The sequence below is a fragment of the Limulus polyphemus genome, unplaced genomic scaffold, assembly GCF_000517525.1.
Source record: "Limulus polyphemus unplaced genomic scaffold, Limulus_polyphemus-2.1.2 Scaffold169, whole genome shotgun sequence".
NCBI classification, from domain to species: domain Eukaryota; kingdom Metazoa; phylum Arthropoda; class Merostomata; order Xiphosura; family Limulidae; genus Limulus; species Limulus polyphemus.
This window is the reverse complement of record NW_013665779.1, coordinates 737329-759080: the sequence shown is the minus strand read 5'-3', so window position 1 is coordinate 759080 and position 21752 is coordinate 737329. Positions and strand designations below refer to the sequence as shown.

Genomic DNA, 21752 nt, shown 5'->3' with positions numbered 1-21752 from the left:
CCCCCCCCCCCCCCCCAACTTGCTGTCACCCCTGATAGTGCCTTTACCTTCTGTCTTTCAGTTCCCAGTTTAATATCAAACACTGTAAAATCAGACTCCTCTTTCTTATGTTCAAAGAATATTCTGAAGTTCTGCCAAACACTCCTATATGTATGGGAAGTATGTCTGATGCAGTACTAAATAAAAAATATAAGAAATATATTATCCATCTTAAAAAGATGTAAACTTTATTAATCAAAGTAAATTCTTCATCATCAACCTAGGTTTGATAAAGTGAGCTGCCATTGCTCAGTTTTTAATTGGTCACGTAGTTAGCTGTAGTATCCAAAGGGGATAATATGATGGATAAACATTTCAACTTAAAAATTAAAACGAAAGGAAAACCTAAGTTTTAGATCTTTCTGGAATGATGAATTCACACTTTCACTTCCATTCTTGTGGTTGTGATGTTACTAAATAATAACAGAAGGAACCTCATTAATTCACCTACTATTTATTGTTTGTTGTGTCCTCTAACATTAAAGTGACATGAAGGTGAGGAACTAGTTCAAATGTTGTTAAAGCAGTTCTTGTTCTCCTCTATTCTTCTTCATTGAACTTTTTTAGGATGGGAAAAGGTTGAAACATAACCTTCTGAGATCTAAATGTTAATCATGCCTTCTAATTGATTAAGATTTTAAAGTAGAAAGTTTCTTTGGTAGCTAAATCTTCTTCAGTGTCATGCCTGCATACAGGAATTAACTGTCATAACTTTCTATTTCTCTGTCCCTGGTGTTATTCAACAATTCTTTGTTATTCATTATTCCTAACCATTTATCTTCACCTTCCTTTCCTCCTATCTTGATAGTTGTTACTATGTGCATCATATTTTTCCCCCTCTTTATAATCTATGAACTCTGCTTGTTTCTCTCTTATTTTCTTGATGATATTGCTTATTGTGTTGCCTTGTACCATTACTTGTTCATTACTTTTCTCCTTAGTCCGTATTTTGCAATCGTACATAAGTATGGGCCAAATGTAACATTGTAAGACATTTTCTGTTACTTCTATTGAGATATTATTGTTTGTCAGCATAGCTTTCATAATTTGAAAGGCCTTCTTAGCAAGCATTATTCTCCTTTTAATCTTTCCTATGCATTTACTATTTCATGTTATTAATAAGCCTAGATAGTTGAAACAGTGCCACGTTAAGGCACTGGTGGGCCCCGATGAAGTATAAATTAGTGCCTTTCCCCTGCTTTTAAAAACATAACTTACAATTTGATAAACTAAATGTATTAGTGATAAAAAAATATGGAAATAAAAAAGGTAAAAATATAATTCTTAAAAACAACTGGTTTATTATTATTAATTTTATTATACACTTCATATTTTATTATTTATTTTTATACTCGCAGTGCACAGTGGGGTCCTGATGGTAGTGGACTCTGTGAAACTGCCCCTTTGCCCATTGGATAAAATGGTTTTGAGTTGAAACACTGAACTTGTTTGATATTTGTTCCATCAGTTGTAATGCTGTATTTTGAGATATTACTTTTGGAGGTTACCATATATTATGTTTTCTTGCTGTTGAGAATTAGTCCTTTTTCTTACTTTCACCAATAACTAAATTTACCATTTCTTAAATATTTTCCTCATTTTCAACATTTAGTACTGTGTAATCTACATTCCTGAAGTTATTTTTGTTATGTCTTCCAACTTTAATTCTCAGCTAATTTTCTATACTTCTGAGAACCATTTTGCTATATATTGAAAAAAAGGTCTGGAGAAAGAATGCATCTTTATCTGACACCTCATTTTACTTTCTGAAAAGTGCATTTTTGTTTCATATCCAAACTCATACTGCAGTGAAGGTCTACCAAACATGAATTTTGTATGAATTCATTAAACAGAAACATTATTATTTGAAGTTTGACTAAATGACATATAAAAAGTGCACTTGCCAATGGTGAAAATTGGCATTCTTCATTAACAAAATCCATTTTTATTGCAGGGTGTACCATAAGGTGTAGATCACTCTGTGTCTTCACTACCAACCCAGAAGAACTTAAAGGAGAGATTCATGAAACATCACTTGTCAAAAGTTCTCAAGGTTTTGGTTTCACCATAGTTGGTGGGGATAACGGAGAAGAATTTTTACAAATTAAAAGTGTTGTGCAAAATGGGCCAGCCTGGAAGGATGGTAAACTACAAACAGGTTTGTTTTTATATTTGTAATTCTTTTTTTTTCATTTTCTTTGTGGTTGTATAAGTATGAAAGAACTGTGTAAAGTTGACATAAATTTGTATTTAATGAAAGTGTCTTTGATGACTATCTATGTCATGTGATAATAAACAAGTTAAATTATAGAAATTGTAAAAGTGCTCCAAGGATATGTATATCTGAAATAAGTTTGAAAGTTTAAGCTTAAAATATTTATTTTATATTACACTGTTGTAGCTTCTTTTACTTCACCTTCAAGTTTTAACCATTGTCCTGTTAGCTAACTTATATGTTATTTAAACACAATTAAAAGTTCATGAAATGATTTTGGACATTTTGGTACAAGTATAACTTGCAGTGTTGTTTTAAGTCGGCTCTAAAAAATTTTAATACAAATTAATACAGTTTTCTCAGGAGCAAATGAGTATCAAGAGTAATATAAATGTAAGATAATTTTGATTCATTACAATTTTCCTTGTCCTAGGGGATGTACTTGTATATTTAAATGACAAGTGTGTCCTGGGACTCACACCTGAAGATATGGTGGAACTCTTTCAGTCCATACCTCCTGGAAATACTGTCCACTTAGAAGTTTGCAGAGGTTATCCCTTACCCTTTGACCCAAATGATCCAGACACAGAAATAGTGACTACAGATGCTGTGACAGCTTGTAACACACTATATGCTGATGGGAAGATGCATTTTTCTGGCTTGAACAAATCAAAAATGAACAACTCTCAACTTTCAGGGGTTGAAGTGGAGTCAGTGGGATGGTCTAGCCAGTCAGTAACTGACCTCAGTACTGATCAAGTTGATCAACAGCACTCTCAGAGGTACAATTGTTCAGATCTTCAAAATTCCAGCGAGGTGGGAAATGCCCCCGATATCCTGGATTTTAACCCTCAGAGTCCACACAGGCCAGAATTGTTAACATTAGAGATAATAAAGGGTGATGGAGGATTTGGTTTTACAATTGCAGACAGTGCTTATGGGCAAAAGGTAAGATGCTATTTTTGAATTTTGGTGCTATATTTTAGGAAAGTATATAAATATACTTAATTAAATATCATAATATACTTAATTGAATATCATAATATACTTAATTAAATATCATAATATACTTAATTAAATATCATACTATACTTAATTGAATATCATAATATACTTAATTAAATATCATAATATACTTAATTAAATATCATAATGTACTTAATTAAATATCATAATATACTTAATTAAATATCATAATATACTTAATTAAATATCATAATATACTAACTAAAATTGTCTTGAAAGAAGTAAGATCTAGAAAAGTAAAATTTTTATAACTTGGTAAATATCAGCTAAAGTAGTTTAGGATAAAGATGTGTTGCAGCCAACAAAAAGATTAAGAAATCTATTAAATATGAATTTCTGAAAATATTTATATAAAGAGAGAATGAGCAAAAAAAAAGTGCCTTAATGATTAAGGTTACATGAAGCTTGTGAATGACTGCAAATGCTGTATCTAATTTTTTCCAGCTATACAAAAATTTATATATAAATATTTGTGCTCTGGTAATAAAAAAAACATCAAACAAATGTTTTGTAATGGTCAATCCAATATTTCAAAATGCTTGGATAAAGGCATAACTTGTAGATTGAGTTGTATTGAGTAATCAACAATGAATGAACCACACTGTTTTGCTCATTCAATCTCGTTTCAGTTTATTGATTAACAGCTTTTCATTTCCTGTTCACCATTGGCCTTTGCAAGGATTTTAACTCCTTTATATCAGTTCAATGCATTTTTCTTAATACTTCAAAATTACTTGAATCTTAAGTTTGCATGTTCTTACATTTAAACTGTTAACCACCTCGTGGTGGATCCAATGCAACTAAAAAACCATTTAGGACATTTTTGTTCATATACTATGTTAGAAGTTTTAAAGGTAGGTATATGAACCTTATACTTTAAAACATAATGTAATTTGCATGCAGGCTTAAAAATACATTTCCACTCTACTAAATGGTTAATAGTTCAAATATAAGAACATGCAAATTTAAAAACTATGTCATTTCCAAGTATCAAGAAACATGCGCTGAATTAATGTTATAAATCTATAAGTAGAAGACAATTTAAATTTCTCACTAAGGCCAACAGTGAACAGGAACTACATATAAAGGAAAGTCTATTGATTAACGGACTTAAACTGGGGTTGAATGAGCAAAACTGTGCAGTTTGTTTATTGTTGTATCTTTAAGCGTGGGTGATATATTAACTTAATGTAGTTAGTAATTCACAATAATTCCTGATAATTTCAAGATCCGTGTTCCAAAATATCACTACCTTTACAGGTAGAATGGTTAAAATATTTTATCTTATTCATATAAATATAGAAAAACTATAAACTTTTTTCCTAATTTCTCCAAAAAATACTTAATTTAAACACAATGTTTTGATCTATTATTGTAGGTCTTCTGTAGTGTTTTTTTGTCCTTTCTTGGAGGGATGTTGTGATTCTGTATAATAAATCACGTACATTGTGATCTATGAGATAGAGGGGGTTAATATGAACATGATACATTACTGTATTTTTGGATATCTGTAAAGCATTTTTATTGTATCAACACAAATTACTTGTTACTTTGACTAGACTCTAGAACTTTGAGGATAAAAACATTGTATCAATCATGTCCAGCCTGTATAGTTTTAGCAATGTATGTTAGGTGAAGAAAATTCTAGATAAGCAACGATGTAAGCTGTTACAAGAGGGAGACATCTTAGTAAAGATTGGCAATCAGGATATAACTGGACTTACACATGCTAAGGTAGTGCAGTTACTGAAAGACTTCCTATGTGGGGATCAGGCATGCATCACTATACGACGAGGAGGAAGTGCCTCCCCCATCAAAGGAAAGGAGAAAGTTTCAAAGGTGAGAAGTAGTATGATAGAGATAAATATAATATTTTTTTATCTTTATTCTTTAGAAAAACAACTTATTTTAACTTTTGCAGTGTTTCAGTCTTGTAATCTGTAATTATACTTCTAATGATGCACAGAAAAGATTTATATAAAAAAAATTTCCCCTATGTTTAATATTTCAGATTTCAGAACAAAATAATTTATATTGTATCAGTCTTACTAATTAAATATCAGCATTTTTTAAATTAATAAATTACCCTATTGTTATTTATAATACTTAATATGTATCCTGTTTTATAATTTGGTCCTATCCAAAGTTTTGACTATGTTTTTACAATATTCTGGAGAAATTTAATTTATAATATTCTTTAATAGTAACACATTGTTAATTCAGTGGTATATCAGTCACCCATAGATAGTTTTAGATCACATGCATCCCACATGTTAAAACAGAACAAATATATATTATATAACACCTTTTACATTCTAAAATAAGTTCTAGTACCTTCATCCTGCAATACATATTTTTGAAACCCATAAAGGTGAGTAGTAGTTTTATAACAGCAGTTCCCTTTTTTAGTCCATTTGTACTTTTTTTTACCTATACTTGTATGATTGATCTATTTTCATCTTCATCTTGAAGATACAATACTTTTCTGTGAATAAAATTGTATGAATTTCTAATCATAATTTATATAGTTCTTAAATTCTAGAAGTCTTGAAATAATAAAATCCTAGTAACAAGTGGTTTTAATTGTAAATATATTAGTATCTAGTTGTTGGTTACGTTTGGAGAATGTGGTTTGGAAACTGGCTCTTGTAGCTTACATTGTTAAACACTGTAAAAATCGTTTAGTAATATAATAAAAACAAAATGTGTTAAGTCATCTGTTATTGTTAGTTCAGTACTTTATATACCCAGAAACATTTACAAACACTGATAGTAAGTTATGTTCTCTACCGTATATTAAACCAAAACTGTAAAAAGATTTAAAATGTTATTTATTTCATAGCTATGAGGTTAGAGAACTGGAAAGCAAAATGTATTTTATAATTTATAAACAGTGCTGTATAAGAGATGCTACAATAATATATGTAGTAGTATTTTACTTGTTTTACCAAAATAGTTAATGTATTTTAGAAAAACTGAGTCAAAGCATTTTACTGGAAACTCACACTAATCTTCTGTACTTTTAAAATACTTATCAACATTTTTGTAATGATAATATACTTTAATATGAAATAAGACTTATTACAATTAGTATATATATTTTTTTCTCTTTTGCAGAACCCTGGTGGTATTCGTAAATCAGCAAACAGCTCCATCTCACATTCCCTACTGATTAACTTTTCGGGTTTGTAACAGATTTTGTAATAACACTAATTTCTTTTATTATTATTTCATAGATAATTGAGTTTAAGTATTCTGAACTGTTCACATAATTTTGAACAAACAGCAAATAAAAATTTATGCAAACAGGAAATGGTTTGTCCCTTTGACTCATTGTTTTTATATTTAGATCTTTAGATCTATGGTTGACGTATCTTTACTGATTGGAGTAATTTAACTTTGTAGCTAATTCTTCAAGATTGGAAACAGGTATAGTTAGAATTTGTTCCAAACCATATAATTCAATGATTGTTAGTTATACTGAATTAGTCTGACAAGAATACTTTCAATTATTTAGAATATTTATTAATAGTGTAGAATCTTAAAAGAAGGTAGTATTGACTATAAGTCTGTGCATCTCACAAATAATTGTATTATATTTTAAAGGGAAAGCTGTTTTTGTAGATTTTGGCTGCTGAATTTTCACATGTTGCATAAATTATGGAATGTACTGATTGAATAAACAAACGTTTTTCATATAAAACCTTATTTTCTATCTGTTGCTGTAAAAGCAGTCTGTTTAGTTAAGTTTTGTTTTCTCAATAAAGAAGGACACCTTCCATCTGTTTCTGGAGCACATCGAAGTAAAACTCCAACAGCTGACCTCTACAGGTCCAAAGACAAAGAAACTATCTACATTAGTCGACCAAAAACTCCACTTGTTGATTCTAGGAATTGGGAACGGTCTACAAATAGTGAAATACTTGCATCTTGTGATTCAGAAAATGTGTTGAATGCTAGAACTACTGGTAATATGAGTGTTACCTCCTGTGATAAATATAATACTTACTCTGGAATGCTAAAAGAAATGGTTCTGAGTGGCTCATCTACAGCTGTTACTGAGAACACTGGTTCTGGTGATCACAGTCAAGAATCTTACTGGAATGATCACAGCTGTACAGAGTTGGGTATGAATACTAGTGAGGAGGATAGGGAGCATGAACTGTTGTATGCATGCACATCTCATCACAATGGAAATTTTAATAGAAATATAAAGTTAGACCTGAAAAATCCTATCTACTCAAATATTCCCAGTTCTCATAGTGAAAGGTCAGATAATGAGGGTTTCTCTACTTTGTCATATCATAGTAGGACAAATGTTCACAGTTGTGGTGATATGGACAATCAGGATCTTAACTGTATAGTTAACAACAGCAAGACTGCCAACAACAGAAGTAGTTCAGGCTGTTCTAATAGTTCAAACAAGGGTTTGTCAAACAACAGAACTTTGTCATACAGGAGGAATGGAAGTATTTCAGGAGAATTTCTACATGAACATAGTCCACGGGACTATTTCCAAACACTATCTGGTGAAGAAACAGAATCTGTTTACTCAACTGTACCTTCTAATAAATATAGAGTAGGCTCTCAGAATGACAGCCAGACTCAACAAAAGTATGAAACTTCAACTGAGTGTGAGCAACCTGAGGCTACAGCATTGTATTGTGCACCAAGGGACACCATTTCCACTTACAGTAGGCCTAGTCTTAATTCATTTGGTGCAACTGTTCCAAGATCACCACCTCTTGGATGGAGCACAGATTTTCTTGAAATGACCATAACACTTGTCAGAAAAGAGAGTGGTTTTGGTTTTCGTATTGTAGGAGGAACAGAGGAGGATTCGCAGGTAATATTAAGGAAAAGTATTATAATATTAATAACACGTTTCTAATAATAAGCTATTATAACAAGACTTGAAAGTTCTTGCACATTTTCTTGCATCATAATAACCCAGTTGTATTTTCAGTGTTCAAAGATAAAGGATTAGGTAATGATCTGAAAGTAATAAATCACTATGATGAAAAAAAAATAACTGTTTTATATTTTCTTTTATTCTATAGTCACTGGTGTTTCACTTAAAAAAAAAATCATAACATAAATTTAAAAGCCCTAAACTATTTTCCAGCCATAAAAATAAATTCTCTGATATTAAAATTTACTTCGTTATATTGGTGGTTAGTTACATATTTGGTATATTTTGCTTAATAAATTGATTGTTTACAAATGTGGATTTACTCTTAATACCTCTATAATGTCTGATTATTACCTGACAAGCTGAATAGATGATATACAGTACTTGGTTTCAGAACATGTAGAATTAAAATAGTAATAGTCTGAACAAGAGTTAGTTGGGGGGATAAAAAATTGAGTATCATAAAAATTAAGTTGCTACCTTCAGACTCATTCCTGATGAAAGTGATTTAGCAGAGGTTTTTTCCTAATGTTAAGTTACTATGTTATTTATTAACTTTCAAGCTGTGACATGTTTTATCTTCATTTAATTAGCTTCATTGAAGTGTTGTTTTGTTGTAAATTTATTGAACATTTTTCTGAAAGTGTATTTCAACTGTAATTTCAGCTGAAAATTTCAACTAGAAGATGCAACATGTGGTTAGAATTAATGAAACTACAATTTCTTTTTTTTGTTATTTTGATCAGTTTGTCAATGAGCATTTGCTCTACTGCAGCTTTCTCAAATTATAGTGAGTAAAAACAATTCTAACAAGAGATTATGTGTAAAAGAGCTTGCAACATAGACTGAGATAGATCCATACTTGGATTATACATTACATTTTTTTAAGCAAGTTTTACAGTTATCTCCATCAACCTTTAAGCTTAAAGCTCAACAAGCAGACCAGGAATGGTCTTAACAATTTCCCAGTTTAAGTTTTATTTTTGGATTCCTAATTTTTAATTATTTATAATTTCTTTCTTCTGATGCTGGGTCAATGTCAAATCTTCACCACTTTTCTATTATCAGCTAGAACTAAAAAAGTGCATAGTGTACCTGAAAATAAAAGTGCTTTAATGAAATAAAAATAATAATGTTTTTAAAAATAACAAAAAAGTCAATTGTTGATGTGGGAACCCTCCAGATATAGTTATTATGATGTCTCACTTGTAAAATATGATTTGTGGACTTAAAAGTTTTTAATTATAAATTTCTGTGGTAGACTTAGTTACCTTTGAAATAAGTGACTTTTAAGTCTTCAATAATTTATCTCAAATCTAGTTGACATTTCATTTGTTCAACTTACAGGTGTCTGTTGGTCATATTGTGCCCGGTGGAGCTGCAGATATGGATGGACGTCTCCATTCAGGTGATGAAATAGTCTTTGTTGACAGTCAAGTGGTCATCAGTGCATCACACCATCAAGTAGTTCAGTTAGTGAGAAATGCAGCACTAAGTGGTAGAGTAACACTGAGGATCAGAAGACGAGTATCATCTTTAGGTCTGATTTATGTATTTTTTGTTATGATTTGACATAGTGGATGACACTGTGAGAGTAAATATCATTATTGGGCTTTGTAGTAATACATAAGTAAAATACGTTAATTGCATAATGTAGCATTTCATCTAGACTTATAAGATAAAAAATGACTATAAAAGTATGTACATGTAATGGGAGGTCTACTTTTAAAAATATCAGTTATTTAAAGGTATGCAACAGCATTGAAATTTACCATATTTTAAGTTAAAATACTTTAAAATTTTTTAGTGTTTGTTGTTTCTTATAATAAAATATGCCAAGTTTGTTTACTCAAAAGGAAGAAAAACTATTTTCCATTATACACTTACTTCTTCCAGAGTAAGTTAAATTAACTAAAAATACACTAATTTTACAAACTTACTAGTTTTGCAGTCCTTTTCATTATTGTTTTGTATGATTAGTGTATTAATTAATATACCACACTACATGCACAGTGATTTTACAACTTCTGTTTTTACTTTAACTGACATGTTGTGTAAGTTCTTACTTTTAGCATCAAATAATAAAGAAATCTCAAACCATTGTGATGTGAAAGAATATTAACATTGAGCTACATTTTCAGAAAAAAAAGTTCAAATTGAAATGCACAACCCAAAATGTTCTTGGAACATATATAAATGTAGCTGGGTTTACAAAAAAACTTCTAGAAGGATTCAATATATCAGAAATTATGTTTACTTTTAAATATTCTACCATTCATTCCATAGATTGCATGGAAGTATTTTAGAACTTGGTTAGTTCTGAACTCTTCTGTAAATTTTAGAACACTGTCTAAAGTTTGGCAATCGAAGCACACCTCAAGTTCTCCACTAAACTGGTGAAAACTGTCTAAAGTTGGCAACCAGAATGTACCACAAACCCTTCTGAAAAACAGTTAATACTGTCTATAGTTTGATAATCATGCCACATGCAAACCATTTTGTAAAACAGTGAACATTGTTCAAAGATTTTACAACTAGGACACACCACAAACTCTTCTATAACACAGTGAATATATTTAAAGTTTGATAATAAGAACACACCACAAACCATTCTGTAAAACAGTGAGCACTTTTTAAAATTTGATAATCAAGACATACACCAACTCTTCTGTAAAACAGTGAACAATGTCTAACGTTTGACAAATAGGACACACCACAAACCCTTCAATAAAACAGTGAACATGAATAAAATTGATAATCAGGACACACCAAAAACCTTTCTGTAAAATAGTGAACACTATCTATAGTTTGTGTACACTTCAAACCTCATCTTTAAGTGCTGTGTTTAATGTTCAGTCAGATGCTTTGTTACTTTGTAATATAAACAGAGATTTTGATAAGTTCTGTATTATTAAATGTACATAATGAATAAATCATTAACAGATTTTGTTTTCCAAGATTTGTATAGTTACTTGAAATGTATGGTTATTTACATGATCTTCACCAGGATCAACACTTAGATTAGGTAAATCTAAAACAGGTTTTGTGATGTTTCCTTCTTAACTGATTTACGAGATTCAAATTAACTTGCTTTAACTAGTTTGAATGCTTTGCTAGACTCAAAAGTAAACTGTATGTTTAGTATGACAAGGATGCAAGATAATGATTATTATGTAATAATGTTTACCAGTGTATTGTTATACATTATTTTCACTAAACGTTGTATGATTTATTTTTTCTGTCAGAGCCTTTAAATCACACCAAATCAACTGAAAAAATGTATCCATATGACATCACTCTCACAAGAAAAGAGAATGAAGGATTTGGATTTGTTATAATTTCTTCTGTAGGCAAAGCAGGATCAGCAATAGGTAGGTTTCATTTCTTCTGTAAGTAAAATAGGATTAACAACAGGTAAGATTTTTTTCCTCTTTAAGGCTAGATTAGCAATAGATAGGTTTAAAAGGCAGAATTAATGATAGGTAGGTTTTACTTCTCCTTTAAGGCATGATTAACAATTGGTAAGTTTTATTTGTTCTTAAAGACAATATATATTACCGGGGGTGTAGTGGTGCCAGAATTAGAAATATTGTAAATTAATAAGATACATATTTTTAAACTTGTTTTGATATTACTGATTTTAATATATGATACCCAGTTGTTGTTTTCCCTTACTGCTTAATTTAAAAAAAATTTAGTTGTATGTTTTTTCTTGGTAATATATGTGTATTCAGTTTAGAACTAATGTTAGTAAGTACTTTGATGGTGATGTCATATGTCTAACAGATTTTGGCAGGGGTCTGTCACTACACAATTTAGCACTGCACCACTATATATTATTGATAAATACACATTTTATTTAGTTCTGATTAATGAGTTTCATTAACCAGTGTTTCTGCTGTTTTAAGAATATATAATTTTTTAGGAGATAATTTGTTATTAAGTTCATTGAAAATCATAAAAATTGTCTGATTTTGTATATTGCAGGGAGAATTGTTCAACAAAGTCCAGCAGAACATTGTGGAGAACTTCAGGTTGGGGATTATATTCTGGCTATAAATGGTATAAGTATTTTAAATATGCACCATGAAGAGATTGTGGGCCTGATTAAAGCTTCTGGTTGTACAGTTGTACTCACCATTGGTCCTCCTCAAGGTACTAACCTTTGTCATTTTAACCAAAGTACACAGTGTCAGATGTAAACCATTTAATGGTGAGCTTTCTGGAATATATTTTCAGTAAATGATGACTAGAAAATAACTTGTTATGATAGTCAGTTTAAGTAATCTATATTTTATTTTTGCATAGAAATAACTTTGTTCAAACCATTAGTGTACACTTCTAAATGTAACCACTGTACAGATCAGACCTACTACACAGGCCTGCTGATAGCAATTCCATATCCCAGGGCAGAACAGTCATTGGCCCCTCTAGAAAAGCAATGCTGACTGTTATTACTTTTATTTTTATCTTATTAAATAAAAAAATATATATTTATCCCATCTGCTTGGGCCCCTTTAAGTTGATGGACTTCTGGGGAGTTGCTCCTTTGTTCCCCCTCCCCTGTCAGCAGGTCTACTATGCTGGTATACTGAAATTGTAGGTTGAACATTTTGAATCTAATCTAAATAAATAGTCATCTTAAACAAAACATTTTGGAGATTTTCTTATTTTGTCTATATTACCCATATTTTTCTGTATCTATAACATGTGTATCTTTATCACTCATTTTATAGTATTTTCTGTGCCTTTCTTAGTTGTTCTCTGTTTATGATAGCATTTATCTAAAAAGATGTAACGCTGATTAAATAGATTTTTTAATGTTATTGGCTACTAATTGCCATGTTCATTATTAATATTTTGTTTTTAGAATCTAAAACTTCAGTTTGTTTTAACTTTTGGTCTTGCAGGTGACACCTCCAGTACAACATCATCATCACAAAGGGTAGGTAACAAATTAAGATGGTGTCAGTTTCCATTCAATATTTTCATGTTCAAAATGTTTCAGTTGTTTTTTACTTATTTATTCAAGTGTTGTGTTTGTTTACTGTTGTACATTGTTAACAACTACTAATCCAGTAACCACCACGTGGAATCGTAAACTGTATGTTTATATCAAGATTAACAACTAAAATTTAGGAGAAATAATATATCTTAGATCAAGTACTGTATTACACAATGGCATAAACTGACAAGGGATTCTTGCTTGAAACTTTGCTCTGAAATAAAAACTTTTACCTGTGAAAGTGTGCAACTAATTCTATTATCTTCATATTTACAATAACCAATGTTATCTTAACAAACAATACTTTTTATTTTTGCACCAACTTTGTTTTCACTTGCTTTGCTGCTCTTCTGTATTCCTTATCTCAGAACTCTGGAACATCTTTACTTCATGTCATAGCCATCCCTTCACTGCCATTGGCTGATCCTGACAGGACACACATGTTTACTGTGACACTTATACTCTGTGCTTATCTTCAGTGCAGGTCTGTTCTGTAATTTCATCATCATCATCATCATCTTGTGTTTTGCACTCTAACTTATTTTCTTACAACTGCATATTATAGACACCAATAGATATCGACAGTCAAGAGTTTAATTAGCTTGTTTAAGAATTAAAAAATACTTTAAAAATATTTGACATTTTCTTAAGTATTATCAACATTAATTTTCAATAATCTGGTTTGTCTTTGATTTTATATATATTTTTCTGCTGATGATATGATGAAAAGAACATTTGAGATAATCACTGTCATAGCTTTGTTAGCAAGCAATCATTTTCTTAAATACAGCATGTTGATAAAACTTGGCAGATATACTCAGAACTGTAGCAGCAGTTTACCTTTATCTAGGCATAATGATAGATCTTGACAAATATAATAAGTATGGTATCTAAAACACTTTTAATTTTTCAATGAGCTGACGAATCTTGAGAAGCAACAAATAAATGGAAGAATTTAAACATTGTACCCTAATTTTTTGATGATAAATGTAACAGGGAGATGAGCAATCAACTGACCATGTTAGTGAATACTATTCTGTTGAGCTTCACCGTGGATCTCAAGGTTATGGCTTTAGCATTCGAGGTGGAAAGGAATTCAAAAACATGCCTCTCTTTGTGCTGAGGATAGCAGAAAATGGACCAGCACAGCAAGATAACAGACTCCAGGTGAGTAATGATCTAAAACAAACAAACTATATATTACATTTTCAGAATAATTAGAAGTTTGTGATGGTGAATTGAAATATAAAAAAATAACATATAGACATAAACATCTCTTCCCTAGGAATTTATTAAGTGCCAAAATAATTTTTAAGATAATTAAGTATTTGAACTGATTAAATTGCATTTTTCAGACTGGAATAAACAATTGCAATACATGCTTTTGTTTTATAGTTTCTTTTGAACTGCTCCTGCCTTTATATATACATATTTTTAATAAAATGTACTGATGTATCAATGTAAGAATATAATATGTACATAAAAGTTTAACAGACTGCTGATGTTATATTTTATTGTGATTAGTTTATATTATTTAGGCAAAAATTGAGAAAATTTACCAAATGTTTCATTTGTGAGCTTGGTACCACTAGAGTTAGTGTAGTTCATGTCGTAAATCATTACAAGTAAAAAAATTAAATTGCTCAGGGCAAGATTGATTTTTTTTTCAAAGTTAAAACTGGGGTTTTATTTTTAAATTTATTAATTTCTACTTTGCCACTTAGAAGTCAGAGATAAACTGAAAGCCTAGAAAACAATTGATGTTCTAAATGAGTAGTATATAGATATCTCATTACTTATAGTATCAGATGAAGAAATGGTAAAGTGTTTCTGCATCATTCACCCCAGTTATGCTAATGTTATATCAATGTTGAATAGCAACTTAAAACTCTTTCTTTCAGGTTGGTGATCAGTTAATTGAAATTAATGGAATCAACACCAAGAACATGACCCATGGAGAAGCTACAGAGCTTATTAGACAGAGCAATAACAGTGTTAGATTATTAGTCAAGAGGGGAGCAAATTTGCCATGTGGGTTTGGTATGTATGCTGGTATTTGATCTTTATATATGAATTCCAGAAGTTATCTTCTGTTATTTTTATTTTATTTTCCTTAAATCTCTGTTTACATATAGTTCTATAGAGGCTTGAGGATTTACTTTTAAGTTTGTACCAGAGACTGTTTGTCATAGTTATTTTTCATAAATCTTTGTTTACTACTCTCATAAAGGCTTGGGAATTTACTGTTAAGTTTGTGCAAGGGACTGATTGCTAGATCTGCATACGTATATGTGCCACAGTTTAAAAGTACTTTATAATTTAGATTATTAGACAATATTTAATAAGTGGAGGAAGCTATAAATAAGTAATATTCCAGGATTTATTTTACCTATTCCATCTTTAAACTAGATAGCTGCTAAAGTAGATTTATAGAATAGCATATATGAGACTGTATTTGTAGGATCAACTGTAATAATGAAATAGATGTGAAAATGCTAGGCTTTCAATCATGAAACATTTCTTAGAGAATTTTTGTAATTTAGAGAAACTATAGTTTCTCTGAGAGATTTTGTGGTTTCTATTACAAAAACTTAAATTTTGAGAGATCAAAAATGCAGAGAATTTAATGTTTAATGTTTTGATGCAGAGAAACTGAAGTTTTTAAGAGATTTTGTTGTTTTAATGTAGAGAAACTGAAGTTTTTAAGAGATTTTGTTGTTTTAATGTAGAGAAACTGAAGTTTGGAAGAAAGGACTTGCATTATGATGTTGAGAAACTGAGTATTTTGAGATATTTTTTGTTTTAATATAGTTTGTGAGAGGTTTTGCTGTTTTAGGGTACAGAAACTGAAGTTTTGAGAGAGATTTGTTTGTGTTTTAAGGAACTGAAGATTCTGCAGATATTTTCTGATTTAATATATACAGGAACTAGAAAGTTGCAATAAGTGTAAGGGTAAGGGTTAAGTCCTATGACTTTCATCTAGTCAATTATGGTGCTGTTTAGAAATAACATACAACTTTCACTCTATTTAAGTGAATATTATAAGCATCTTTGCTGTTTGAAATAACAAATATTTAAGAATAGGGGTGATTTTTTTGTCATATACAATCTTCTCTCTCTTCTTCTTTTAAAAAATATACCATAGTTTTCAAGTAGTTTCTTACTGAGAAAAGTCTTTTATGGCATTTTTTTCATATAATAAAGGATAAAATATTATTGTATGTTTATTTTGTGTTTGTCTTATTTATGTGACCACATGTTAAAAAGTTTAAGTTCCAGTTTTCTTTAATTGTTTTACAGTAGATGGCTAATGTTTTAGTAGATTTGATTTTTTATTATGGATTTTAGTTGACCAGCCAAGTCCACTGAATATCTCAGCTTCAGCAATGTCATCACTGCCTACGATACTTAATGGACCAATTAGCCAAAGCTCTCCTCGAGGACCCTCTCAATCAGATGGTACCATGAGAAATGTAGACCTGTGGAATTATGATATCTATTCATGAGAAGTTGAGGGATAAGTTAATATTTTCTTGGAGAAGCAATTACTTTGTTACATAATAATAATCTGATGAACTTGTATTGTTAGTTGCCAGAAGTTGTAGAGTAATGTTGATCAACACAGTCAAATGAATACAAAAAAGGTAGTGTTCACCAAAACGATTAAAGATAATCAAATTTGGTGTGGAATAGTGGCCTAATGTGTTGAATCATGAAGATTGTTGGTGTGTGACTTTGAGTGCTTTTTCATCATGGGAATATTCAAAAACATTAAAAAGTTTGTGAAAGCTGCCAACACTGTCATTAGTTAATGATATTATATCTGCCACATACATAAATGTTTAGATGATATTTCTACTTAAGTTATTAGTGCTACTTCAATTATTATTACTATTTAGATTATTGTTGCTATTGGATGATCATTGCTATTTGTGTGTTCACTTCTATTTGATGATTATTACTGTGGAATGATTATAATGTTTGATTATTATTGTTTAGATGATTGTTATACTTGGGTGTTCACTTCTGTATGATGATTATTACTTTTTGGATGTTTGTTACTACTTGGATGGTCACTTCTTGAATATTTTATTTTTGTATCTTAGATGCTTGTTACTTCTCTGATGTTTGATTATTACTGTTTGGATGATTGTTACTACTTGGAAGTTTACTGCTGTTTAGATATTCACTTCTATTTGACGATTTTCACTTTTTTGAGGATTGTTAATACTTGGATGTTCAGTGCTATATGGGTGACCACTGCTGATCTACAAGGCCCATCAGAGAAGGGGGGTTCCTGGGAAGGGAAGGAAGAGGAAAAGGAAAGAAAGACAGACACACAAAAACATACACTTTGGTAGTATCTTAGACCCAGTAAAAAAAATTTAGCTTTCATTGCATCTGATGATAATTGAAGAACTGATTGACCTGAACTCATATTCATTGTGATGTTTTAAAGCTTACTGATATGTATTTCAATGATACGATTCTTAGCAAATTTGTTTTTACAGCTTTTATGCTATGCCAACTTTAAATGCTAGTTGTAAAGGTGGTTATAGTGATAGGGGTGAGAAAGGAGCTTAGGTAAAAACAGTAGGATTAGACTTGGGAAAGTAAACTTTGAAAGAGAGAAAAATTGTACCAAAACTTTGGCTGATAGGAAGCAATTGGGGGCATGGAATTTCTCTGACAGGCTTTGCTGATATAGCATGACTATGGAAGTATCCACTGATTTCAGGAGGCATAAAAAATATTATTATTTTTCTTTGTTGATATGTACAGTTCTTACTCTTGTGTGTTTCACATGAGACAATTATCATTCGTTGATTGCATAATGTTAAAATAGACTAACTTTTGTAACTGGTCAAATTCCATTATTTCTTTGGACAGTAATGAATATGAAACCCAATCTGTCATTTGATTCACCATTTGTCACTCCATTTACTGGTTTCACAGAATTATAACACGCATGAGTAACACTAGACAAAGCAAATTGAAAAACAAGACTATACTTTTTATAGTGGGAAACTTGTTATATGTATGGTGTTTTTAAGTTCTATAAAAAATAGAGGTTCACTTTAGTGAGTAAAAGACAACTGAAAACACCATACATATAACATACAGTTTAGACAATGTCTTTTATATATATAGCAACACTAAATTTTCAGATTGCATTTGTGCCAGCGTTTAGTTTTGAAAAGTGTTTGGTTCTTCTGTAGACTAAAATAATATTCTGAATTGAGCTTTCTGTGAACTTTTCATCTTGTTATCTCTGCTATGAATCCATGCTAAGTAGAAGAGCTATAGTATTTGTCTATCATTTTGTATTACTGATGTTAGCTTTGTATTTTCAGTTTGGCTGCATTATTTTGTAAATGGTGGATGTGCATACAACTTCATATCCATATATTAGTGTTTTACTACTAAATAAGTTAAAATTTTAAGTCAGTTAAGAAAAAGTAGGTGTGAGAATGACTGTGCATATTGCTCTTGTTGTCAATGTTAAATGTAAATTCATTAGTAAAGTTAAAAGCATTTATTAAAAATGTATTTCAAGGTGGAAACAACTTAAAAGGTATTTTAAGGACTGTGTAAATAGATTTACCTGTGATGCATTTTTGTAAACATTTAATGCTGAGATATGTGTGTGTTTTCTCATAAGTTAATTTGTACTTTTAGTAAATTAGATGAGTGATGATCAAAATGTTTGACATTTTGTAACAAGTGATTATTGCATACTGCTTGAAAATAAAAATTTTGTATTGAAGTTTATTTTTTAAATATATCGAAACTTTTATTAGTTTTTATATTAAAAAAGTGGTGATAGGATATTGAAATTTACTTTTATAATTATATGTTTGGGACAAAGCTTTTAAATGTGAACATAGGAACAACATCTTATTAATTCAAAAACCTAAAATTTATACTTTTATTCTTGTGCATTATAACACATTTTTAATAACTGGACATTATAACAATGCGAACAACTGAAATATAAAAAGCTTATACTTGAGATACAAGGACAATACTTTTAGAATGGAATATTAAAACAATAATAATAATAATAGGCATTATAATAATTTGATACTTGAACATATAGAATATTTTCTAACTTTGGAACATTATAATAGTACTTTTAAAATAGAATATTGTAATGTGGCTTTTATAATGAAATATTTGAATGGTACTTTTATAAATACATTTGTATTCTGCATACTTCTGTTCCTCACAAAGAGTTGGAAGTCCTAAGAAACTAAAATCTATAGAAAGATTCCCAATCTTAAGAGGCCTGGCATGGCCAGGTGCTTTAGAGTGTTTGATGTGCAATCTGTGGGTCGTGGATTCGAATCCCCGTCCCACCAAATATACTCTCCCTCTTAGCCATGCGGAAATTACAATGTGATGGTGAATCCCACTATTTGTTGGGTAAAGAGTAGCTCAAGAGTTGGTGATGGGTGGTGATGACTAATTGCCTTCCCTCTAGTCTGCTAAATTAAGAAGGGCAAATGCAGATAGCTCTCATGTAGCTTTATGCAAAATTCGAACCAAACTAAAAACAACCTTAAGAAACTAGAACTGGATTAAACCTAATGGAAGACATCAACACTTTGCAACATTCATTCAATTGGAGAATAATTTTTCATTGTCTGCTTTTTCTTTGTGTGACTACATAAACACACACGTATATATATATATAGAGAGAGAGAATAATTCTCTACTGTATAGCATTACTCTCGTGTATATAAGAGGTTGAGATGTTATATTAAAATAATTTAATACAGTACACAACATAATCAAGAAGGATATTAGCTTGAAACAGCAACACAAATCATGTGTACACAAGTACCTTTCAGGACATAGTTGTTTATGGTTGCTTAACTTGAGCAGCAGAAGAGTCAAATGGGCATTCATGCTATTCCATACAAAGACATACTGGTCAAGTCACTGGATACAGCACCTGTAGATTTTTGTGCAAACGAACTGTTGAAACGGGAACAAGGAAACTATTATCTTTGTACACTAGCTGGGTTATGAAAAGCATGCAGAGGGGACTGGTGAGTTATAGATTTCACAACATGTACCAATAGAAATTATGCTGAAGGTCTATTGTCACAATGCATGATATTCAGACCAGGTGTTGCAACGTGCATAGTAACAAGATGGTGAAACTATAAAATTGTTATATTACTATGACTCAGTGGTGAAATTATTCATAAAGAAATACAGATATTCATCTTTGCCAGGACCTGGCCTCCCAGTGTGTGGAACATCAGGTTTTCTCCAAGTTAACGGCAACTCTTCGTGCACTGTTTAAAGTGTGCTGCCAAGAAATACAAATGGAAAGGAAAACCTCTGCTGTTACATGTTAACTTTATTTCTCTCACTGCTATAGTTATTCGTGTGGCTTCGTTGGGGACATCTCAAACAAGTTGTATCAACGCTGACACTGATGTTACGAGAAAGTACATAATATCAGCTGAAATGTATGCCATTTATTTTTGTAATCTGTAATGTAAGCGTTCTCAGTTGTGTGCTTGTTGTAGGTATGTTTTATCTTGAAAAATGTACTCAAAGCATGATATGATACAGTTAAAAAATAATTAAAGTTTGCCTTTAATGTTGACATTACCGTTTCTCTATAGCTGATGCTCTATTCAAAGCATGTTATGATACAGTTTACAAATATTTAAGGTTTTGCCTTTAATGTTGACATTACCGTATCTTTATAGCTGATGCTCTATTCAAAGCATGTTATGACACAATTTACGAATATTTAAGGTTTTGCCTTTAATGTTGACATTACCGTATCTTTATAGCTGATGCTCTATTCAAAGCATGTTATGACACAATTTACGAATATTTAAGGTTTTGCCTTTAATGTTGACATTACCGTATCTTTATAGCTGATGCTCTATTCAAACCATGTTATGATACAATTTACGAATATTTAAGGTTTTGCCTTTAATGTTGACATTACCGTATCTTTATAGCTGATGCTCTATTCAAACCATGTTATGACACAATTTACGAATATTTAAGGTTTGCCTTTAATGTTGACATTACCATATCTCTATAGCCGATGCTTATGTTATTTAAAAAGTACATGAATCGTACTAACATAAATCTGATAATTCTAGTTCTTTCGGAATAGGGTCGTACGTGATCTAACACTTTGCGTGTAAGGACTATAAATCCGAGGGTCCATGGTTCGCGTACCCTTGCTGAAAAACTGTGCTTCTCATCTTGAGGTCATGAGTGTACTATGAGAGTGAAAAGTCAAATCCCACTATTCAGTCAGACAAGAATAACACAAGTATTGGTGCTGTTGACTAGCTGCCTTCCCTCTAGTCTATTAGTTCAAAATTTGGAACGGCTATGCGCAGATACCCCTAGTATAGGTTTGCGCGAAACTTCTCAAACAAACATCTTTTGGAAAGCTCAAACAGTTAGCTTCCAGAAACCCTCGGATTATCGGGTTTCGTATTCAAGCCCACTATGTTTTTAGACTGATGCATTGTAGATAAAAAATAATCCGAGCACTAGCTCGCCTTTTT

The 21752-nt window shown here is 30.9% G+C and overlaps 1 protein-coding gene across 6 annotated transcripts in view; it reads left to right on the top strand.

Annotated features, from left to right (window-relative positions):
* Positions 1 to 18961, top strand: part of LOC106477752 (membrane-associated guanylate kinase, WW and PDZ domain-containing protein 1-like) — a 60835-nt gene extending 41874 nt beyond the window's left edge. For 5 of the 6 annotated variants that reach the window (XM_022381509.1, XM_022381503.1, XM_022381506.1 and 2 more), the window contains 12 exons: positions 1994 to 2197; positions 2688 to 3202; positions 4913 to 5119; positions 6398 to 6464; positions 7048 to 8126; positions 9540 to 9732; positions 11438 to 11563; positions 12180 to 12347; positions 13103 to 13137; positions 14194 to 14364; positions 15099 to 15237; positions 16546 to 18961. In XM_022381509.1, coding sequence (XP_022237217.1) covers positions 1994 to 2197; positions 2688 to 3202; positions 4913 to 5119; positions 6398 to 6464; positions 7048 to 8126; positions 9540 to 9732; positions 11438 to 11563; positions 12180 to 12347; positions 13103 to 13137; positions 14194 to 14364; positions 15099 to 15237; positions 16546 to 16703 — 3062 coding nt within the window. In that variant the 3' untranslated portion in view covers positions 16704 to 18961. Of the gene's footprint in view, positions 1 to 1993; positions 2198 to 2687; positions 3203 to 4912; positions 5120 to 6397; positions 6465 to 7047; positions 8127 to 9539; positions 9733 to 11437; positions 11564 to 12179; positions 12348 to 13102; positions 13138 to 13565; positions 13682 to 14193; positions 14365 to 15098; positions 15238 to 16545 lie in introns of those variants that run through there. The other variant, XM_022381505.1, reaches the window with a different exon arrangement.
* The last annotated feature ends 2791 nt before the right edge of the window (positions 18962 to 21752 follow it).